Genomic DNA, 23955 nt, shown 5'->3' on the forward strand with positions numbered 1-23955 from the left:
TGTCCGGTTGGGTGGAGAGAGGTTGTGACTTGCTTTGCTCTCCGGAGCAGGGAGCTGTTGAAAGGAGTGATAACGGGGGGTGGCGTTAAGTGTTGAAGAGGTGCAGTTGAAATTGAAGCTTCTCGGTGTATGTGACGCCCGCTGTTTGGTGAGACGAAGATCCTGTGGAGAGTGTGGGGAAACGGAGAAGACATTGTCTGTCATGCTGTTTTGATGCAGAGTCTTTGCCAGATCAGGTCAAGGTAGGAAGTGTCAGTTATCCCGTGAGAGCTTTTGTTCCAAAAATACTATGGTGTTTTAGGTGTCAAGTTTATGGGCATGTTGCAGCAGTGTATAGGAGGGAGATGCCTAGATGTGAGAAGTGTGCAGAAGGGCATGACATGAAGGAATGTGTTATCGGTGGAAAAAGTTATATGTGTTAGTTGTGGGGGTGCCCTTGTGGCTGGAGATCGGAGTTGTCCGGTGAGAGAAAGGCAGATTGAGGTTGCCAGGGTTAGAGTAGTACAGAAAGTGTTGTATGCCGAAGCAGTGAAGAGAGTGGTTGAGGAAGATTGGTACAGGGTGAGGGATCCTGAGAGGATTCCTGTGAGTAGGCAGAGACCAAGAGAGAGTGATGGGAAGAATATGTGTAATTTATTGTCAGTAAGGTGGACTTTTTAGCGTTTATAGACATGGTTGTCAATTGAATTGCAGAAATGGATCGAAAGTCACAGAAAATAGAGGTTGTGGTGGCAGCGGCAGAGTAGTACTTGGGATTGCAAGGATTTACTGCAGAACAGCTGCAGAGGGTGTTAAGTGGTAGTGTTATGTCCTCTCAGACCGTTGGCCTGTAGTAGGATTAGATAGGGTTAAATAGTGGAATGGGGATTTATTAATTTTTTTAGAGCGGGCTAATAGTTGGAAGGGCAATTTTCCATTTCCCCAATTTTGTATTACTGTATCAAATAATTTAATGTGGGTAGGCCATGAATGGCCTCACACACCAGTACAGTAGGTGACAGTGTATGCACATATTGGATGTGATCAGCCAACCAAATCTCAAAGAAGAAGAAGAAGACGGGCACAACTAAAAGGAAGCCATACACTACTGAGACAGCAAAGTATACGGGAGTTATACTCCAGTCTAGTAGGTGGCGGTAATGCCGCACCCAATGACTTTTATTTTTATTATGAACAAAACAAATACAAAAACAGAAATATATAAGAGTACATCAACCTAACAGACAGGGGTATTACATATCGAGATACAATTTCAATTTGTCAAAAAGTTTGATAGTGCGTATTGCTTTTTTGTTTTTACATTTACCGATAACTTCAAAATAATATTTAAACTCTATCTTAAATAATGTGAAGAGGGGTTTGCTCTTCTTAATTTTATGGATAAAGAATCTTCCATGAAAAATTAACAATGGAAGTTAAATCAGGGTCCATATCAGTTGGATCAAAATGAAACATAATATCAGAGTCTCTCAGATTAACATTAATAGTAATTTATTGTCAAATAAAATCTAACTCACTCCAAAATGTTCTGACATAAGAACAGTCCCAAAATAAATGGTGAAGAGTTTCTGGATCACAACCACAAAATACACATTTGTTATCAATAGCTATTTTACATCTGTGTATAATAAAGGTCTTTACAGGGTAAATTCTATAAATGAGTTTGTATGATACTTCTTTCACCCTATCAGATATACAATATTTGCCAGACATCAACGAGACTTTGTTCCAGTTGACTTGTCCAAGGGCTGCATTCCAATACATTTTAGCAGAGGGAATAGTAACATCTTGACATAGTTCTTATATACATGTTATTACATTTATAGTTTAAAATGGCAATTCCTTTTAGCTGTATTGAGCCTACAAAATCTTCAACAGTTGCACTTACAGTATTGTTATATTCTCCTAAAAGAAGAATAGCACCTTTAGGGACAGCTTTAACAACTATTTGAATCTCCTCAGGAATTAACGTAACATTGTGAGTTCTCATGAATTCTGGATAATCATATAGTTGTCCATCATTATTCAATAACTGTTTAACCCAGATAATGAAGCATGTCAAACCAGTTCTGGAAAAACAAAGACTTGTTTTTGTATTTTATGTCTTTTTTATTTCAGATTGTTTATCTGTGTGGAAAAATTATGTTTGTACATGACGTTCCAAGTTAGAAGTACTTGTTTATGAAAGTTAGCAAGCTTAATAGGGATCTTACCCACATCAAAGTTGCATTTGAGTAAGAATTCTTGACCACCAATCAGTTGGAATATTAAATTAGGGATTATATTCCAAATGCAATCCTTATTTCTTATATAGTTTTGTATCCATTTGATTTTAATGATTATATTAGAGGTTTTATCAGAGCATTCAACCCTCCCTCACTTTGGGTGCTACATATTACCGCTGTTCTTAAATAATGAGGTTTATTCCTCCATATGAAGTTAAATCATTTAGTATCAACCATTTTAGTTACTGACAGAGGAACATCCAAGGAAAGGGAGGTATAAACGAATCTGGACAGACCTTCAGATTTGGACAAAAGTACACGTCCAGATAAAGAAAAATCTCTTAATAACCAGGAGTTAAATCTCTTTTCAATTTTCCCTACAATAGGAGAGAATTTTAAGTTGACCCTTTCTTTCTGATCTTTGCTAACTTTTAATACCAAGATATGTGATCACATCTTTTACAGGGATATTACATACTAAGTTTAAGTCACATCTTTTGAATGCAAATAATTCACATTTCCTAATATTCAGAGATAAACTAGATCAAACAGATACATGTGAGAAGGCATTAATAGCTTTCTTGACTTCATTATGGTCTCTCTTTATCTTGTATCTGAATACCCCTAAAACTGTCCTTATTGATATGAAGTGCCTTAAAAATAAAAAATAAGAAAGGAGAAATTGGGCATCCTTGTTTAATTCCGCGTCTAATGTTGAATCTCTGTGAAGTTCCATTGGATAATTTAACAGAGCAAAAAAATCGAAGTCTCAAAAAGAAAATAATGTTCAACTGCATCAAAAGCCTTGTAAAGTCTACAAATAAAATAAAGCTATCTTCCATTATGTGCTCATTGTAGTCTATCAAGTCCAATACTAGTCGAATAGTATTACATATACAACAGTTTGGGGTCACTTATAAATGTCCATGTTTTTGAAAGAAAAGTACATTTTTCTTTCATTAAAATAACATCAAATTGATCAGAAATACAGTGTAGACATTGTTAATGTTGTAAATGACTATTGTAGCTGGAAACAGCAGATTTTTGTATGGAATATCTACATAGGCGTACAGAGGCCCATTATCAGCAACCATCACTCCTGTGTTCCAATGGAACGTTGTGTTAACTAATCCAAGTTTATAATTTTAAAAGGCTAATTGATCATTAGAAAACCCTTTTGCAATTATGTTAGCACAGTTGAAAACTGCTGTACAGATTAAAGAAGCAATAAAACTGGCCTTCTTTAGACTAGTTGAGTATCTGGAGCATCAGCATTTGTGGGTTCGAGTACAGGCTCAAAATGGCCAGAAACAAATAACTTTCTTCTGAAACTCATCAGTCTATTCTTGTTCTGAGAAATGAAGCCTATTCCATGTGAGAAATTGCCAAGAAACTGAAGATCTCGTACAACGGTGTGTACTACTCCCTTCACAGAACAGTGTAAACTGTCTCTAACCAGGATAGAAAGAGTGGGAGGCCCCGGTGCACAACTGAGCAAGAGGACAAGTACATAGAGTGTCTAGTTTGAGAAACAGATGCCTCATAAGTCGTCAACTGGCAGCTTCATTAAATAGTACCCGCAGAACACCACTCTCAACGTCAACAGTGAAGAGGCGACTCCGGGATGCTGGCTTTCTAGGCAGAGTTTCAAAGAAAAAGCCAGTGGATGGTACATGTTTTGTTTTTGGGCTAAATGTATACATTATGATTTTCCTCTGAACTGTATGTGAACCCCTCTGCAATCTACTGGCACTTACCAATAAAAACTAGGACTTCAGCCAGGCTGTCCCTATGCTATTTGCTCTCTTTCTCTCTTAAACTGCTAGCGTATCCTAAGGATATGTAAGTAAAAAGGATTTCCATCCCCATTAATAACCCCTCCAACAAAAAACTAAGAAATACTGGTCATAAAGTTACCAAATTATTCTTCCTCCCACAAGGGGGAGACATTGTGTAGACCTTACAATAAGCGGTTATTCACCCATAGTTAGTGTTCAGTTTCCCAGTTTTCATGTCAGCCTTTTCACATTCAAGTGTTTGAGTAAATTCTTTAAAATAAAAGGCTGCTTTTCACCTGGCAATTGTGCAGAGTTTAGGCCTAACAGTTTTGTCCGAGTTAGACTGGATCTCTCGCAAATGTTCAGATTTGGCCGCATTTCTTTCCCATTTATGACCACTCTTGCACCGACAAGGACTCGTCTCAGGCTTTCAAGACTGGCAAGTTCTTCAGTCGGTAACGCCCAACTTTCTACGTAACGAAGGAGGGAGTTGAGTCTTTTCCAAGATGGCTACGACCATAGAGAGCTGCAATGCCGTACAGGCGACAAAGAAAAAACATCTCGGAATCCCCGAAGCAATATTTGTGGTGTGTAAAATATGAATTATATACATTGTGGCCATTATACTATATGAAATAATACTCTCGAATGTGTAATTGACGTTGTCCAGCCTCTAGGCTAGCCTGTCACGAATGTTGGCTAGCTATGTTCATTCACATCCTTTTAGGGAAATTACGCCTAGAAAGCCTATTAGGCCTAGTTAACTATCCATCGAATGTATATTGTCATCCAAATGCAATGAAACGGCTTTTTTTCAGCAATCTTGTTTGTTCACAATAAGTTTACTATGCTGTGTGAATGACTCGTCTGAAAACTAGCTAGGTTACGAGTTAGCTAACGTTATGTCAACCGTTGTAGGAGGATGTCGAGTCGTTTATGAAGCAACCAGGGAACGACACTGCAGACGCCGTCTTGAGAAAACTGGATGAGCAGTACCAGAAATATAAATACATGGAGCTCAACCTGGCTCAGAAGAAACAAAGGTAACTAATATACAGCATAAGTTATTAGCGGTAATTAGTCAAATGTCAAAACAGCAAAATGCTTGATTTAGTTTGCCCGTGTTGGACTATTCCAGTGGTTCCATTGTATCAAGTTTAGCTACTATTACTCCCAGAAGAGAGGAACTTGCCAATCTACAAACTAGTGTGCTATTGTGTTGTCTTCTGAGGTGATATCATTAGCTTTATTTAGCTGATAGGATGACCCAGAGTTTTTGATGGATACATATGTGAGTGTTACACGTCTGCTTCTATGGTGTTTCTGTCTGTTGTACCCAGGTTGAAAAGCCAGATCCCACAGATCAAGCAGACTTTAGAAATCCTACGACACATGCAGAAGAAGAAGGTAAACATACAGTGCAGTCAGTGCACTCCTCTTATACCCTTTTCATAGACCGACAAAGAACCCACAAGTTTACCATGCCTGCTTCTTTTTACCTACTTTTTGGTATATCTGAGTGGGGTAGGGGGTAAAAAACATGGCCAATGAAAAGCCACCTAAAGACCTAGTCATGATTCCTGCATTTTCAGACACTGTAACCGAAATACCGGTATCAGGTCTGTAAATGGTTCTCAGATTTTTTGCAGGTAAATACATTTCCGTTCTTTGATACCTCCCTAATTTGTAATGCAAACACCCCCCATGGTTTAACACCCCTTACCCCTCTTAATTTGCCAGTTACCAACTGAAATGTATAAGAGTGGTAAATAAGGTGCTGTTTGAAAGGGGGTCATATAAACATTGCCTTATATTTTTACAGGTAATATACCACATCTTCTGTCTGAAATGGGTATTACAGTGATTACATCCTTGTAGGACAATTTGATCACTATAAGCTGTTGAGCACTAACTGCATTCACGATCAGCGGAGTGCACCGTATGTGGTGTTGAGTTGCTTTGTTTGTTCTCCATATCCCTCATCCTATAGGAAACCACAGAACCTATGGAGACACACTTCCTATTGGCTGACAACGTTTACTGCAAGGCATCAGTCCCGCCCACCGACAAAGTTTGTCTGTGGCTAGGGGTGAGTACTACTACATGTCGTGTTCCTAAGTAACATTGTTTGGTATTATGTGATCACTTGTTCCCTATTTATGGAGCCCACTCCTTATCAGTGAGGTTAGCCCAATATTAGACCTCTGATTATTACTTAATTAATGAGTCTAGGTCTAAGGGCATTCCATAGCAACATCGTGTGAGTTAAGTCATGGTCAAATGACAGTACCTGCTTGCAACATCCATAGAATTGTAGAGTGTTTCAATTGAAGAATTGCCGATTGCATCGCTGAGCAGTGAACAAGAAGCTATTAAATCCACCTTTTAAGATGTTACACCCCTCCCCAAATCTGTAATCTAATACGGATGTCAATGCTTTCTTCTGGCTTTGCGCCAATAAATTTCCTTTACTTCCCGTCTGCGGTAGCATGGTACCCATATTGCGAGGCTAATTAGCTAGACAAACGGGTGTGAAACAAGAACCGGTGTGCACGCGAAGTGAGGAAAACATGGACTCCATGTTTGGTTTTGGGTGATGAATTGAGGCTCTTCTGAGGGCTAGGGGGTGGGGAGGGTATACTCTGTTTGGTATACTCAGTGTATATCTACAGGCTACATTGAGGTTTTTCTTTAATTATTTTAGGCTATCTGGCATTAGTGCGTAAGCCAAAAGATTTGGTGAAGTGGTAGAAGAGGATCATGGCAGTACCGGCTATGTTATGTGTGATGGCTGTTGAGGCGCTAATAGGATTGGGCGACGTCTGAAATGACACACAGTCCCATCAACCTGTCCAAACATCGTTGATATAAGATTGTATCGTCTCTATTTTTTGTTTTATCTGGGGCAGGGGGTGGAGCGCGTTGACTTGCAGATATCTGTGGCATTGTGTTGTGACATCTGCAGAGTGGCCTTTTATTGTCCCCAGCACAAGGTGGACTTGTGTAATGGTCATGCTGTTTAATCAGCTTCTTGATATGCCACACCTGTCAGGTGGATGAATTATCTTGGTAAAGGAGAAATGCTCACTAACAGGGATTTAACCTGTTATGGCTAGGGGGCAGTATTTTCACGGCTGGATAAAAAACGTACCTGATTTAATCTGGTTACTACTCCTGCCCAGTAACTAGAATATGCATATAATTATTGGCTTTGGATAGAAAACACTCCAAAGTTTCTAAAGCTGTTTGAATGGTGTCTGAGTATAACAGAACTCAAATGGCAGGTCAAAACCTGAGAGATTCCTTTACAGGAAGTGGCCTGTCTGACCATTTCTTGAACTTCTTTGCCATCTCTATCTTTTACAAAGGATCTCTGCTCTAATGTGACACTTCCTACGTCTTCCATGGGCGCTCAGAGCCCGGGAAAAACCTGAATGTCGTCATCCCAGCCCCAGGCTGAAACACATTATCGCCTTTCTCAAGTGGCCGATCAAGGGACTGTGGGCTTAGGCGCGTGCCCTGGCCGCCCCCGTCTTTGTGATTTTTCCTCTGTTTGCCGAAAAGGAGATTCCCGGTCGGAATATTATCGCTTTTTTACGCGATAAATTGCATAAAAATTCATCTTAAACAGCGGTTGACATGCTTCGAAGTACGGTAATGGAATATTTAGAATTTTTTTGTCACGAATTGCGCCATGCGCGTGACCCTGATATACCATTTCGGATAGTTTCTGGAACGCACGAACAAAACGCCGCTATTCGGATACAACGATGGATTTTTTGGGACCAAACCAAGATTTGTTATTGAAGTAGCAGTCCTGGGAGTGCATTCTGACGAAGACAACAAAAGGTAATCAAACTTTTATAATAGTAAATCTGATTTTGGTGAAGGCTAAACTTGCCGGGTGTCTAAATAGCTAGCCCGTGATGGCTGGGCTATGTACTTAGAATATTGCAAAATGTGCTTTCACCAAAAAGCTATTTTAAAATCGGACAAAAATGGATGTGTGATTATTTCTGGCTGGGTACTCTAACATAATCTAATGTTTTGCTTTCGCAGTAAAGCCTTTTTGAAATCGGACAGTGTGGTTAGATAAAGGAGAGTCTTGTCTTTAAAATGCTGTGAAATAGTCATATGTTTGAAAAATTGATGTTTTTGTATTTTTGAGGAATTTGTAATTCGCGCCACGCCTATCATTGGATATTGGAGCAGGTGTTCCGCTAGCGGAACGTCTAGATGTAAGAGGTTAAACACATTTTATGCTCAATTTTAGCGAAATAAGCTTTGGCATTTCAGCTCATGAAACATGGAACTGACACTTACATGTTGCATTTATATTTTTGTTCAGTGTAATTTGGAAATTATGCACAAAAAATCTTTCCCATTTTATTCGTTATTGCATTTTCTCCCCAGTCCCTAAGCATCTTGCTCCACAAAAGAAGCAGAGATAACAGAAAACTTTACTAATGTCAACTAGATTGAAGCATTCTTTCTGGTGAGCAAGGGTTTATTTGGTCTTCTAGTGCTACATATAATGACATAAGAGAATTTAAGCTGCATGTATCTAATTATAGACAAGTTGATTAACAAGTAGCCTAACGAAATGTCGGAAATTATAAGCAGAAACATATTTAACCTCTCTCGGGTATGTGGGACGAAATTGTCCCACCCAGTCAACAGCCAGTGGAATCGAGTGGCGCGAAATACAAAAACCTTAGAAATGCTATAACTTCAATTTCTCAAACATATGACTATTTTACACCATTTCAAAGACAAGACTCTCGTTAATCTAACCACATTGTCTGATTTCAAAAAGGCTTTACTGCGAAAGCAAAACATTAGATTATGTCAGCAGAGTACCCAGCCAGAAATAATCACACATCCATTTTTCAAGCTAGCATATATGTCACATAAACCCAAACCACAGCTAAATGCAGCACTAACCTTTGATCTTCATCAGATGACAATCTTAGGACATTATGTTATACAATACATGCATGTTTTGTTCAATCAAGTTCATATTTATATCAAAAAACAGCTTTTTACATTAGCATGTGACGTTCAGAACTAGCAAACACACCGAAAACTTCCGGTGAATTTACTAAATTACTCTTGATAATCATTTACAAAATACATAACAATTATTTAAAGAATTATAGATACAGAACTCCTTTATGCAATCGCGGTGTCAGATTTTAAAATAGCTTTTCGGCAAAAGCACATTTTGCAATATTCTGAGTAGATAGCTCGCCATCACGGGCTAGCTAATTTGACACCCACCAAGTTTGGCGTTCACTAAACTCAGAATTACTATAAGAAAAATTGGATTACCTTGGCTGTTCTTCGTCAGAATGCACTCCCAGGACTTCTACTTCAACCACAAATGTTGTTTTGGTTCAAAATAATCCATAGTTATGTTCAAATATCCTCTGTTTTGTCCGTGCGTTCAGGTCCCTATCCGAACGGTGACGCGCGGACGCATGTCGTGACAAAACATTTCTAAATATTCCATTACCGTACTTCGAAGCATGTCAAACGCTGTTTAAAATCAATTTTTATGCAATTTTTCTCGTAAAATAGCGATAATATTCCAACCGGGCGACGTTTTCGTTCAAAGGCTGAAAGAAAAACATGGCCACTTCTCGGGGCCGCGCATCTCCTGTCTCTGAGCCACCAGCCTGACCACTCACAAACAGCGCTCCTGTACCTAGCCCAGAGACAGCAGAGATCTCATTCCACTTTCTGGCGCCTTCAGAGAGCCTATGGGAGCCTTAGAAATTGTCACGTTACAGCATAGATCCTGTATTTTCGACAGAGATGCCACAGAAGCACAAGAAATGGTCAGAGAGGGCACTTCCTGTATGGAATCTTCTCAGATTTTGGCCTGCCATATGAGTTCTGTTATACTCACAGACACCATTCAAACAGTTTTAGAAACTTTAGAGTGTTTTCTATCTAAATCTACCAATTATATGCATATTCTCCATTCTAGAAAAGAGTACTAACCAGTTTAAATCGGGTACGTTTTTTATCCGGCCGTGAAAATACTGCCCCCTACCCTAGAGGTTAAATCAGGCAAAAAATATCCGTCATCCACTGTCCAAAGGGCTCCCCGAGTGGCACAGTGGTTTAAGGCACTGCAGTGCTTGAGGCTACACTTCAGACCTGAGTAAAAATCCAAGACTGTGTCGCAGCCGGCCGCAACCGGGAGACCCATGAGGCGGCGCACAATTGGCCCAGCGTTGTCCGTGTTCGGGGAGGGTTTGGCCGGCCGTGATGTCTTTGTCCCATCGCGCTCTAGCGACTCCTTGTGGCAGGCCGGGCGCATTCACGTTGACTTCGGTCGGCAGTTGTAATGTGTTTCCTCCGACGCATTGGTTTCAAGGTTAAGCGAACAGGGTCGTGTTTTGGACGACGCATGGCTCTTGACCTTCGCCTCTCCCGAGTCCGTAGGGCAGTTGCAGCGATGGGAGAAGACTGTAACTACCAATTGGATATCATGAAATTGGTGCGAAAAAGTCTGACAGCTTATTTTCTATATTAGCGGGCCGGGTGTGGGCCTCAGATTTTCACTTATCACATATATTCGGGCAGTTTCAGATGGGTTATTAGTAGGGATGCACGATATATTGGAATCGGCCGATATTAGTTAAAAATGCCAACATCTGTATCAGCCAATGTCTAGTTTAACGCTGATGGGCAAAACCGATGTCAAAGCTGACGTGCGTACCTAAATAACGTAGGTACATGACGTAATGATGCCACGTAAAATTCTGTGCAATACGTGCACCACAGCTTTCCTCAACTAGCCCACAATGTCTGCTGTGTGGATCGAGCAGTCAACAAATCAAGCAGTCATTTGAAAGAGTAACAACATTTCAGCGAGACAACTCGGGTGAAATCCAGTTATGATTTAGTCTAGATAATGGATTTCATTGCCCTTGACAATCAACCGTTCTCTGTCGTAGATGATGTTTGCATTCGCCGACTGGTCGAGCACCTGTTAACACTACCAAGTGCGCTATTTTTCCGTTGTTGCCCTACCGGAGTTACACAGTAATAGCGTCACAGCTATTAGCTTCACGACATGCATACTATGGAACGCCGTTTGGGTCTTTGCGTGTCAAAGATACAGTAGCACTGTCAAAGCTGTACAAAAAAAGTCTGCAAACAAGCAAACCCCGGCCATGAACGATGTGTTTACAATACCGCGTTGGTAATAAAGCATAATTTGTTCTACCGCAACTTCTGGGGTAGCTAGCTTTAGCTGGGTACCTAGCTAACACCAACACAACCAGCCTGAAAACAGTGACCAGTAGAAACTGCAGTCATTTTCATTATTCTTAGCCATGATTTAGGAATCCTTGTGAGTAAGTATTAGCTAGGTTGCCACTTGTTGTTTGCCTATTGAAATTGAACTTCGGTTAATGAAAATAAATAGCTAGCCAGCTACTTAACTCTGTTTCCCAAAGCTAACGTTATAAGCAGCCAGCTAGCTTCATCTGGCTAGTGAGGCTCAACCGGACTGGGTTATATGTTGTGAAGCTAGCCACAATATGATTAGGTACAATAGTGGAATTTGCGGGTTGCCTTCAAAATAAAAGTATGTCATTGACAGTGATACAAATAGTAGAATACTTTCATTTTGAAAGCTAACCGCAAAGTCCACTGTTGTGGCTAATCCTTATTGTGGCTAGCTTCACAATGGTCTGACCACCATTAACTTCTTTTGGCTCAAATCCCATTAACGGGATCGATTTGACAACATCCGGTGAAATGAGAGAGCGCCAAATTCAAATTAAATTACTATAAATATTAAACTTTCATGAAATCACACATGCAATACACCAAATTACAGCTACCCTTGTTGTTATTCCAGCCAACATGTCAGATTTCAAAAAGGCTTTACGGCGAAAGCAAACCATGCAATTATCTGAGGATAGCACCCCACCAAACAAACAGACAATCATAATTCAACCCGCCAGGCGCGACAAGAAACTCAGAAATAAAGATATAATTCATGCCTTACCTTTGACGAGCTTCTTCTGTTGGCACTCCAATATGTCCCATAAACATCACAAATGATCCTTTTGTTCTATTAATTCCATCGTTATATATCCAAAATGTCCATTTATTTGGCGCGTTTGATCCAGAAAAACACCGGTTCCAACTCGTGTAACATGACTACAAAATATCTCATAAGTTACCTGTAATCTTTGTCCAAACATTTCAAACAACTTTCCTAATACAACTTTAGGTATTTTTTTACGTAAATAATCGATAAAATTTAAGAGGATAAACTGTGTACAATACTGGAGGAAAACAAAGTGGAGTGTGCTTTCAGGTTACGCGCCTCAACCACAACAGTACACTTCACTCGACCCTCGTTCTGAACAGGGCTACTTCTTCATTACACAAAGGAAAAACATCAACCAATTTCTAAAGACTGTTGACATCCAGTGGAAGCGATAGGAACTGCAAGCAACTGCCTTAGAATTCTAGATTCCCATTGACAAACCATTGAAAAGAGTGACCTCCCATTTTTATTTTCCTGGATGGTTTGTCCTCGGAGTTTCGCCTGCCAACTAAGTTCTGTTATACACAGACATCATTCAAACTGTTTTAGGAACTTCAGAGTCTTTTCTATCCAAATCTACTAATAATATGCATATCCTAGCTTCTGGGTCTGAGTAGCAGGCAGTTTACTTTGGGCACGCTTTTCATCCGGACGTGAAAATACCAACCCCTAGCCTAGAGAGGTTAATCAAACAAGAACTCTTATAAATTTGGGTTATTTTAGATGATGACACCTAGCTAACTATATAGCTACTGAAACAGATTGTCGTTTTGCTATGTTTTTGGGGAAGAACATTGTTTGCATCCATGAGCTAGTTAGCTTTTTTTTATGACCAGCACTGTAGGTGCGCGAGACAACTTTACCAGCATCATAGCATACGTATCGATGAATCGTTGTGACATATGAAATACGAGTGACGGTGTAATCAATGTGTAATAACTATGTAAAAAATGTATGAACGCGTTAAATTATTGTGACTTGCAGTCATATTCAGGTCCTGATTGGTCAACAAGCTTATTTGACACTTCAAATAGTGTTATTTGACGCGTCAAATAGTGTTAAATAGTATATTTTTGGACACGCGAAGACACAAACGCCATTTCATAGAAATCCTGGTTGAGAATGAAACAACTAAACAGCACAGCAAGTAAGTGAAAGAAATAGGTTTTGATTATGTTTTACTGGTAATGGGGACATAGTTAAATGCCAGCAAAATAACTTTTTGGTCATTGTGGTGTGTGTTTAACCTTTTATTTAACTAGGTAAGTCAGTCAGGAACAAATTATTATTTACAATGACGGCAGACCCCGGCCAAATCTGGACAACGCTGGGCCAATTGTGCGCCGTCCTATGGGACGCCCAATCATGGCCGGATGTGATACAGCCTGGATTCGAACCAGGGACTGTAGATGCAGTGCCTTAGACCGATGTGTGTGTTAAGCATTCTAGTACAGTTAAATAGTTAAGGCCGCTAAAATGTTTAATATCGGTATCGTTTTTTGGGGCAAAATATCGGTATCAGAAATGTTTTCAATATCGGTGCATCACTAGTTATTAACAATTGCGGGTGGACAAACAACTGACCCGCCCACCACTATTGTATACACATTGATACACAAAGCAAAACACAATCATGGAAAACAAACACATTCTTCTGTAAAAAGATTCTCAATCAGCCTTTTGAATTGTCCAAGAGCATGGATGGGCAAATACAGTCAGACCTTTGCCCTCATCCCAAACCATCTCAATTGGGTTGAGGTCGGGTGATTGTGGAGGCCAGGTCATCTGATGCAACACTCCATCACTCTCCTTCTTGGTAAAATAGCCCTTACACAGCCTGGAGGTGTGTTGGGTCATTGTCCTGTTGAAAAACAAATGATAGTCCCACTAAGCGCAAACCAGATGGGATGGCGTATCGCTGCAGAATGTTGTGGTAGCCATGCTGGTTAAGTGTGCTTTGATTTCGAAATAAATCACTGTCACCAGCAAAGCACCATCACACCTCAAAGCACCACCACACATGCGAAGATCATCCGTTCACCTACTCTGCGTCTCACAAAGACATGGTGGTTGGAACCCAAAATCTCCTATTTGGAGTCATCAGATCAAAGGACAGATTTCCACCGGTCTAATGTCCATTGCGCATGTTTCTTGGCCCAAGCAAGTTTCTTCTTCTTATTGGTGTCCTTTAGTGGTTTGTTTGCAGCAATTCGACCATGAAGGCCTGATTCACGCAGTCTCCTCTGAACAGTTGATGTTGAGATGTCTGTTACTTGAACTCTGTGAAGCATTTATTTGGGCTCCAATTTCTGATGCTGGTAACTCTAATGAACGTACCCTCTGTAGCAGAGGTAACTTTGGTTTTTCCTTTCCTGTGGCAGTCATCATGAGAGCCAGTTTCATCATAGCGCTTGATAGTTTTTGCGACTGCACTTGAAGAAACTTTCAAAGTTCTTAATATTTTCCGGGTTGACTGACCTTCATGTCTTTTAGGAATGATGAACTTTTGTTTCTCTTTGCTTATTTGAGCTGTTCTTGCCATTATATGGACTTGGTATTTTACCAAATATCTTCTGTATACCACCACTACCTTGTCACAACACAACTGATTGGCTCAAACGCATTAAGAAGGAAATACATTCCACAAATGTACTTTTAACAAGGCACACCTGTTAATTGAAATGCATTCCAGGTGACTACCTCATGAAGCTGGTTGAGAGAATGCCACGAGTGTGCAAAGGATCGAGAGCTGGGCGATATGGCCAAAATATCATATGGTATTTTTGACAGTATTTTATGTTTTTGATTACTATTAGTAGTGTGTGACCCTAGGGTGGAAACGCATATATATGTGTGTGTTATTTCAATGGGTCTTACTCCATTCGGATTGTTTTATACAGTTCAATTCAACTTCAACCTAAAATAATTTCCTGCATTTCCATCAATTTCTGCATTTCCTGTGCTCATTTGAGATCATTTCCACACTGCCACGATATTTTGCAAAAATACTCGGCCTTCTTTTTAACCAAATGTTGCAATTGCATTTAGATCAAAACACTTGGGTGAACTTTTGGAATCATGGCAATAGAATGTTTATTATAATTCTATAGTTAGAATATAAATAATAGTGGGCACTTTGAATACAGTGTTTGACATGACAAAGAATGAAAATGCCATTGACGAGTTATTGTGACATTGTAGGAACCAAAGTGATGTTTCCTTTGGCGGTATACCGTATTTTACTATATACCGGTATTTATGCACGGACCAGTTAGGGTTTTTACTTTACCTATAATAACGGTATTTTAATGTTTGGTATGTTAAATGTAATACGCGTGTGTAAATGTCCATTTTTATAGTTTACTTGGCTACTTGAGTCTACCCTCTCCGCTCTCTCCATGCCACTTCCTACACAGACTTAGTCCCACCCCCTTTCACTCAAGGAGCGCATGTTGTTACTGCTTGGCCACGAGACACTTTCGTTCAGTCTGCATGGTCAATACAGCACATGCAACAATGTTGATGACAAATGTTGTTTCCACTTTGATCTTCATATAAATCCCCAAGCGTTCTATAAGTACAATATTAGTTAGCATTTTTTTTACATCTGCAAATAGCTAGTTTGTATTTTCTTAGCAAGTTAAGCTAAATCGTGTTAACCACTAATGCTAAACGCTAATCGCTAGTTAGCTTGCTAATCGCAAGTTAGCTTGCTAATCGCTAGTTAGCGAGTTACTTGGTTCATCGCGCTCTATTGACTCCTTGTGGCGGACCGGGCGCCTGCAGGCTGACTTTGGTCGTCAGTTGACAACACATTGGTGCCGCTGGCTTCCGGGTTAAGCTGGTGGGTGTTAAGAAGCTCGGTTTGGCGTGTCATGTTTCAGAGGACGCATGGCTCGACCCTTGCCTCCCGAGCCCGTTGGGGAGTTGCAGCGATGAGACAAGGCAAAAAGGGGGTAAAATAAAAATATGTATGCATGTTGACCAATTGATTGGTCGAAAGAACAAACTACTTTCGGTAGACCAAGATATATTTTGTTTAGTAGGGGACAGCCCTAGGTCCCATGTTTCATGAGCTGAAATAAAAGATCCCAGAAATGTTCCATATGCACAAAAAGCTTATTTCGCTCACATTTTGTGCACACATGTTTATATTCCTGTTAGTAAGCATTTCTCCTTTGCCAAGATAATCCATCCACCTGACAGGTGTAGCATATCAAGAAGTTGATTCAACTTCATGATCACTACTAGGGTTGCACATTTTGGGGAATATTCAGAGGTAGAAACTTTCTGTGGGAATTAATGGGAATATATGCAAATTAATATCAATACAATTTAAATGTAATGTTTTTTGCATTGGATAAATTTACCATATCATATGGAGACAGAAACATAAACCTTTTACCTTATCATAAGTAGGCATTGCAAATGATTAAATCCTTCCAATAGAATTTTTAAAAACTATTTAGTTACAAATTTAACTTTAATTCAATGAGTTGACTTTTCACATGGGATGATTTCACTGAACAACAAAAGGGAATATTGAATGATCCCCAGTGATCCATTGCATCTCCTAAAAATGTTTTCAACATACATCTGTAAAATAATAGTCTAGAAACTAAAGCTTAGGTTGTCCTGCTCCCTGGACCGCTTCAATGTCCATGTCTTGAACATCAGACTCTGAGGCCTCATCTCCACTGTCACTTTCCAACCTTGTTGAAAAAGCCTAAAATTTGCCCAAATGGCCACCAATTTTTCAACCCTTGTATTGGTCAGTCTGTTACGTGCTTTGGTGTATGTGTTCCCAAACAAGGATCAGTTGCGCTCTGAGGCGGCTGATGTTGGTGGGAATTGGAGGATGACGGAGGCAACAGGGGAAAGAGTCTCAGATCCACAAAGTCCCTTTTACCAGGCGGCTGATGAGATATGTTGGCACGGCTGCCCTATTGCATCTCCATCCCAAAGCCCTTGCTTGGATGTGTACTTCGCCAGACTGCCAAGAACCTTGCCCTCATCCAAGCCAAGGTGGCGAGACACGGTAGTGATGACACCATAGGCCTCGTTGATCTCTGCACCAGACAGGATGCTCTTGCCAGCATACTTGGGGTCCAACATGTACGCTGCGGCATGTATGGGCTTCAGGCAGAAGTCTTCCCGCTTTTTGATGTATTTCAGAACTGCAGTTTCCTCTGCTTGGAGCAACAGTGAAGTGGGAAAGGCAGTACGGATTTCTTCTCTTACATCTGCAAGCAGAGTCTGAACATCAGACAGGATGGCATTGTCTCCCTCAATCCGCATAATGACTACTGCTATAGGTTTCAGGAGTTTCAGGCTGCTTACCACTCTCTCCCAAAATACATCATCCAGGAGGATCCTCTTGACTGGGCTGTCCATATCGGCAGACTGTGATATGGCCAGTTCTTGGAGAGACTCCTTTCCCTTCAGGAGACTGTCAAACATGATGACAACACCACCCAAATGGGTGCTGCTGGGTAGCTTCAATGTGGTGCTATTATTCTTCTCACTTTGCTTGGTGAGGTAGATTGCTGCTATAACTTGATGATCCTTCACATACCTAACCATTTCCTTGTTTCTCTTGTAGAGTGTATCCATTGCTTTCAGTGCCATGATGTCCTTGAGGAGCAGATTCAATGCATGAGCAGCACAGCCAATGGGTGTGATGTGAGGGTAGGACTCCTCCACTTTAAACCAAGCAGCTTTCATGTTCACAGCATTGTCTGTCACCAGTGCAAATACCTTCTTGATGACTGCCTTCAGCTCATCTGCAATGTAGAGACCGGTGTGTCTGTTGTCCCTTGTGTCTATGTTCTTGTAGAATACTGGTTGAGGGGTGGAGATGATGTGGTTAATTATTCCTTGCCCACGGACATTCGACCACACGTCAGAGATGATTGCAATACAGTCTGCTTTCTCTATGATTTGCTTGACCTTCACTTGAACTATGTTGAGCTCTGCATCCAGCAAATGAGTAGATAAGGCATGTTTGGTTGGAAGGGTGTATGCTGGGCGAAGAACATTCAGAAATCTCTTCCAATACACATTGCCTGTGAGCATCAGAGGTGAACCAGTTGCTTACACAGCTCTAGCAAGACATTCATCAGCATTTCTCTGACTACGTTCCTCCATTGAGTCAAAAAAACTTCTGATTCCAGGAGGACCATGAGTTGTTGCAATCGATAAGGTGTCTGATTCATCATTTTCACCTCGAATAGAAATAGAGGGTCTTTTGTCAGAGGTTGTGAGTGCTGAGGGAACTTTATGCACTTGGCCAGATGATTCTGCATCTTTGTTGCATTCTTCGCATATGATTTGGCACAGTATTTGCAAATGAACACAGCTTTTCCTTCTACATTAGTTGCAGTGAAATGTCTCCACACATCAGATGGTGCCGTGGCATTTTCCTGTAAAGATTAGAAAACAATTTGTAAAATAAACAAATACAATTCCATGTACTGATAAATAGTTAAGCAGTTAGATTAAACAACTCCTTTGTAAGATAAATGTTTTAAAATGAAACATGTATGGAAACAGATGAATTAACACTCCTCAGTTAGCAGGCTCAAGCAAGCTGAAACCCACATGATAGGAAAAACTAAGTAGCAGAAATTGTTAACAAGTTAGAAATTATTTAAACACACTTTGTGGAGGCTACTATTTGCTTGTTAACCTCTATGGGCTAGGTGGGACGCTTGCAAAACATTAGATTATGTCAGCAGAGTACCCAGCCAGAAATAATCAGACACCCATTTTTCAAGCTAGCATATAATGCCACATAAACCCAAACCACAGCTAAATGTAGCACTAACCTTTGATCTTCATCAGATGACAACCCTAGGACATTATGTTATACAATACATGCATGTTTTGTTCAATCAAGTTCATATTTATATAAAAAACCAGCTTTTTACATTAGCATGTGACTAGCATGTGACTAGCATTCCCACCGAACACTGCCGGTGAATTTACTAAATTACTCACGATAAACGTTCACAAAAAGCATAACAATTATTTTAAGAATTATAGATGCAGAACTCCTCTATGCACTCGATATGTCCGATTTTAAAATAGCTTTTCGGTGAAAGCACATTTTGCAATATTCTCAGTAGATAGCCCGGCATCACAGGGCTAGCTATTTAGACACCCAGCAAGTTTAGCACTCACCAAAGTCAGATTTACTATAAGAAAAATGTTATTACCTTTGCTGTCTTTGTCAGAATGCACTCCCAGGACTTCTACTTCAATAACAAATGTTGGTTTGGTCCCAAATAATCCATTGTTATATCCAAATAGCGCCGTTTTGTTTGTGCGTTCAAGACACTATCCGAAAGGGTAAATAAGGGTGACGAGCATGGCGCAATTCGTGACAAAAAAATTCTAAATATTCCATTACCGTACTTCGAAGCATGTCAACCACTGTTTAAAATCAATTTTTATGCCATTTTTCTCATAAAAAAGCGATAATATTCCGACCGGGAATCTGCGTTTAGGTAAACAGACGAAAGAAAATAAAGCATGGGGTCGACTCGGGCACGCGCATAAGCCCATAGTACTCTGATCGGCCACTTGCCAAAAGCGATAATGTGTTTCAGCCAGAGGCTGCCTCGATATCGTTCAGCTTTTTCCCGGACTCTGAGAGTCTATGGGAGCCGTAGGAAGTGTCACGTTATAGCAAAGATCCTCAGTCTTCAATAAAAAGAGCCAAGATGAAACACAACTTGTCAGACAGGCCACTTCCTGCATGGAATCTTCTCAGGTTTTGGCCTGCCATATGAGTTCTGTTATACTCACAGACACCATTCAAACAGTTTTAGAAACTTTAGGGTGTTTTCTAACCAAAGCCAATAATTATATGCATATTCTAGTTACTGGGCAGGAGTAGTAACCAGATTAAATCGGGTACGTTTTTTATCCGGCCGTGTCAATACTGCCCCCTAGCCCTAACAGGTTAACAAAAAATCATGTATGTCATAGAAAATATATTCATCCCACCCAGTATTGTAATCAAAACTTACCAGAAAGCATGTTGGCTCAGACAGTGTAGTACTGTGTTGCAATTCCATTGAATTGGGGATAGTTTAACCAAAATGTGCCACAAGACCTAGAATTTCCATATGTGTATCCCACAAAAAAGGTTCACTGGTATAAGTACATTTTTTTTTAAAAATGAATTTAAGCAGAATTCCCCAAATTCCAGGGTTTAACTAACCATGGAAAATTTCCAGACATTTCCCAGAAAGTTTCAGGCCCTTTGCAACCCTAATTGTTACACAGGTGCACCTTGTGCTGGGGACAATAAAAGACCACTCTGCAGTTGTCACACAACACAATGCCACAGATGTCCCAGATACCTTTAAAAAGAAGGTATCTGTTACCAACTTACTGTATTCCCAGTCATGTGAAATCCATAGATTAGGGCCTAATTTATTTATTTCAATTGATTGATTTCATTATGAACTATAACTCAGTAAAATCTTAAACTGTTGCATTTTAATGTTTTGTTCAGTATAGTTTAATCTGCTGTGTGTGCTATGGATCGGGGGGTGTGACACCATTCCGTCCCCACGTGACTGGAATTGCCCATCCCTGCCCTAGAGGCATCAATTCATCCAATTTTAGAAATCCCTGGAGATGTTTCTACAGGTAAATATGCTTTTTGTTTTTTTGCAATTTACTTAACTCAGTGGAGATCTCCTGAGTCAGCAGAGCCATCCCTGGGACCTGGTATATCGTACGTCTGTAAGTTAACAATAAGTAAGATACGGCGGAAGTTTATGCAGGAGGCCCAGTCTCTGCGGTTTACTTTATCATTCACTCTTAACCCCCTACTCTATTTTCATCTCCGCCTCTCCTCTTCCAGGCCAATGTGACGTTGGAGGACGACATAGAATAAAAGCAAGCACTATTGAAGTTTACTGTTTATATGTTGCTCCCTCACGTTTCCTCGCTTCCCTCCATCCCCTCTGCTCTACCAGGCCAATGTGATGTTGGAGTACGACATCGACGAAGCCCAGTCTCTGCTGGAGAAGAATCTGGCGACCGCATCACGCAACCTGGACTCCTTGGAAGAAGACCTGGACTTCCTGCGAGACCAGTTTACCACCACCGAAGTCAGTATCCTTATGCCTAAATATAGGCCCAGGGACTAGCATTTAACAGGCCTGGAGAATGGAGAAAAATCTGTGATACAATGTTTGAATCAGGGACGTGTAACTGGACATGAATTCATAGTGTCAGGTGCCCCCGCTCCCCGTCCATTCATTATAATCTAAAAGGCAAAACTGATCCTAGATCAACACTTCTATTCGGAGAGACTATAGTGCAATATGTGCCATGTAAAAAAGCTAACGTTTAAGTTCCTTGCTCAGAACATGAGAACATATGAAAGCTGGTGGTTCCTTTTTAATTAACATGAGTCTTCAATATTCCCAGGTAAGATGTTTTAGGTAGTAGTTATTATAGGAATTATAGGACTATTTCTCTCCATTAGGACAGTTTTATGGTCTGGTAAGGCTGAGGTGATTGGTGCTGGCGTTTGACAGGTGACGGCTGTGGCAGACGGTTGTGTCAAAGCATGGAATGCAAGTCTGTGTTCAGTAGGCACGAACCAGGAGAAAACAACACATTGAAACTGATGAGGTACATACTTAACGTTGGCAATTTGATCTTGTTCAAACTGTTGGGGTAAGTACTGTTGTTTTGATAGACTGTTAAAGATGGTGTTGTGTGCTCTAACAACTAAATTACAGATGCCGCATGGCATGCAATCACAAGGTGTGGTACTCTCCTTATGAAAGTACTGGACAACTTAACTTTCATAGACTGAGATGTGTATCATCCTTAACCCATTGCCCCTCTCAGATATGGCACGAGTCTACAACTGGGACGTAAAGAGAAGGAGCAAGGACAACCTCCTCAAATCAGTCGAGAAGTCTTAAGAAATAGGGACGTCCTCCCGCAACCCACCCAAACTCCATGTCTATGTTCACATCTCTAGTCTCTACAGTACAAATCTGTGTCCTATTCCCTATATAGTTAACTTTTAACATCAAAAGTAGTGCACTCTATCGGGATAGGATGCCATTTGGGACTCAGGCCAAGCTTTATTCTATTGATTTGTTACTTTTTAAAATTATTTTTTCAAGTAAAAAAAGACAAAACAGAAGTTACTACAGCAGTTTTTTGTATGATGTTATTACTATTATTAAGCACTCATATTTTTGGACCGCCTGCAACTCTAGGTTTTCACTGTCCTCCACTTTCTCCTCCTCTCGCTGTTTTGTCTTTTTCTTTGATCTGTCGTGTAGCTTATTTTTCAATCTGTTATTGACAATGATCTTCACTGTGTACTAGTTTGGGAACTTGTTTTGCTTTCGGAACACCCTGCGCTACTACCCATAATCCTCACTGAGCAGGAAATAGGAGCGAGGAGGAAAACAGCTCACCAGTCAAAGCGTAAACCTTCCTCTGATATGATTTCATGAGTGTGTGATGTCAAAATGGTGCACTCCGGATTCAGAATGTTCAGACGGTTGTTCCATGCTCCTCTTTCCTCTCCTCTGTTGTCCCTTACTCCCTGCATGAGCCTGAAATGGTGCCCTATTCTCTATATGGTGCACTACTTTTGACCAAAAGCCTACCGGTCTTGGTCAAAAGTAGTGCACTATGTATAGGTAATAGGGTGCCATTTTAGACAACTTCTCAGCTTTCTTGTCGCTCTTCTGCTACCACCTGCCTGTTTTGTTGATTTTATCTTCCTCCTGTCTTGTTTGCTCCTCTTCCTCAATGTATTTATTTGTCATGTTGTATCCATTAAGACACTTGAGTGATAAAAATAAATTACAAAAAAGAAACTTTACATGGTGGTCCTGTGTGGGTGACATGAAACATGTTAGACTGCGCATGCTCAGACATTTTACGCTAACTTCACCTCTCACAGGCAGGGTGGTAGTCTGGCTAAAGCTACAACTTAATTTGGCTCTATATTCCAGTGTTTTAGATTTGATATCAAATGTTTGATATGAGGACACTACAGAATGTCACCTTTATTTGAGTTTTTTTTTCATATCTTACCGTTTAGAAATGAATGCACTTTATGTATCTAATGTACCCCCCATTTGAAGTCATAAGTATTTGGACAAATACATTTATAGTCTTAAATTTTGTCTAGTGTGGTATTTAGTCCCATATTCCTAGCACGCAGTGACTACATCAAGCTTGTGACTACAAACTTGTTTGTATGCATTTTAAGTTGGTTTTGGTTGTGTTTCAGATTATTTTGTGCCCAATAGAAATTAATGGAGAACGTATTACATTTTGTTGTCACTTTTGTAAATAAGAATAGAATATTTCTGAACACTTCTACATTACTTTTGATGCTACCATGATTGTGGATAATCATGAATGATTATGAACAATGGTGAGTGAGTAAGTTACAAGTTACGCAAAGATCATGCCCCCAAAACATGCATTTTTGGGGGGTATGATATTTGTCTTATGCCTCTAACTTTCTCACTCATCATTATTTGCTGTATATTCATGATTATGCAGTGCATATGGAAAGTATTCAGACCCCTTGACTTTTTCCATGTTATGTTACAGCCTTATTCAAAAATGTTTGTTTTTTTTCCCCTCATCAATCTACACACTACCCCATAATGATGAAGCAAAAACAGGTTTTTAGACATTTTTGCAAATTCTGAAAAAATAATACTGCATAAAACTGAAATATCACCTTTACATAAGTATTCAGACCCTTTACTCGGTACTTTGTTGAAGCACCTTTAGCAGAGATTAAAGCTTCGAGTCATCTTGGGTATGACACTCCAAGCTTGCCACTCTTGTATTTGGGGAGTTT

The 23955-nt window shown here is 40.2% G+C and overlaps 1 protein-coding gene across 1 annotated transcript; it reads left to right on the plus strand.

Annotated features, from left to right (window-relative positions):
- Positions 1-4506: 4506 nt before the first annotated feature.
- On the plus strand, positions 4507-22216 carry vbp1 (von Hippel-Lindau binding protein 1). Its single transcript, NM_001141006.2, is given in 6 exon segments — positions 4507-4590; positions 4922-5046; positions 5344-5410; positions 5994-6092; positions 21074-21212; positions 21960-22216. Coding segments are annotated over 6 exon segments (588 nt in total). The 5' UTR covers positions 4507-4509; the 3' UTR covers positions 22037-22216.
- The last annotated feature ends 1739 nt before the right edge of the window (positions 22217-23955 follow it).

This window comes from Salmo salar, chromosome ssa07, assembly GCF_905237065.1.
Source record: "Salmo salar chromosome ssa07, Ssal_v3.1, whole genome shotgun sequence".
Taxonomy (NCBI): Eukaryota; Metazoa; Chordata; class Actinopteri; order Salmoniformes; family Salmonidae; genus Salmo; species Salmo salar.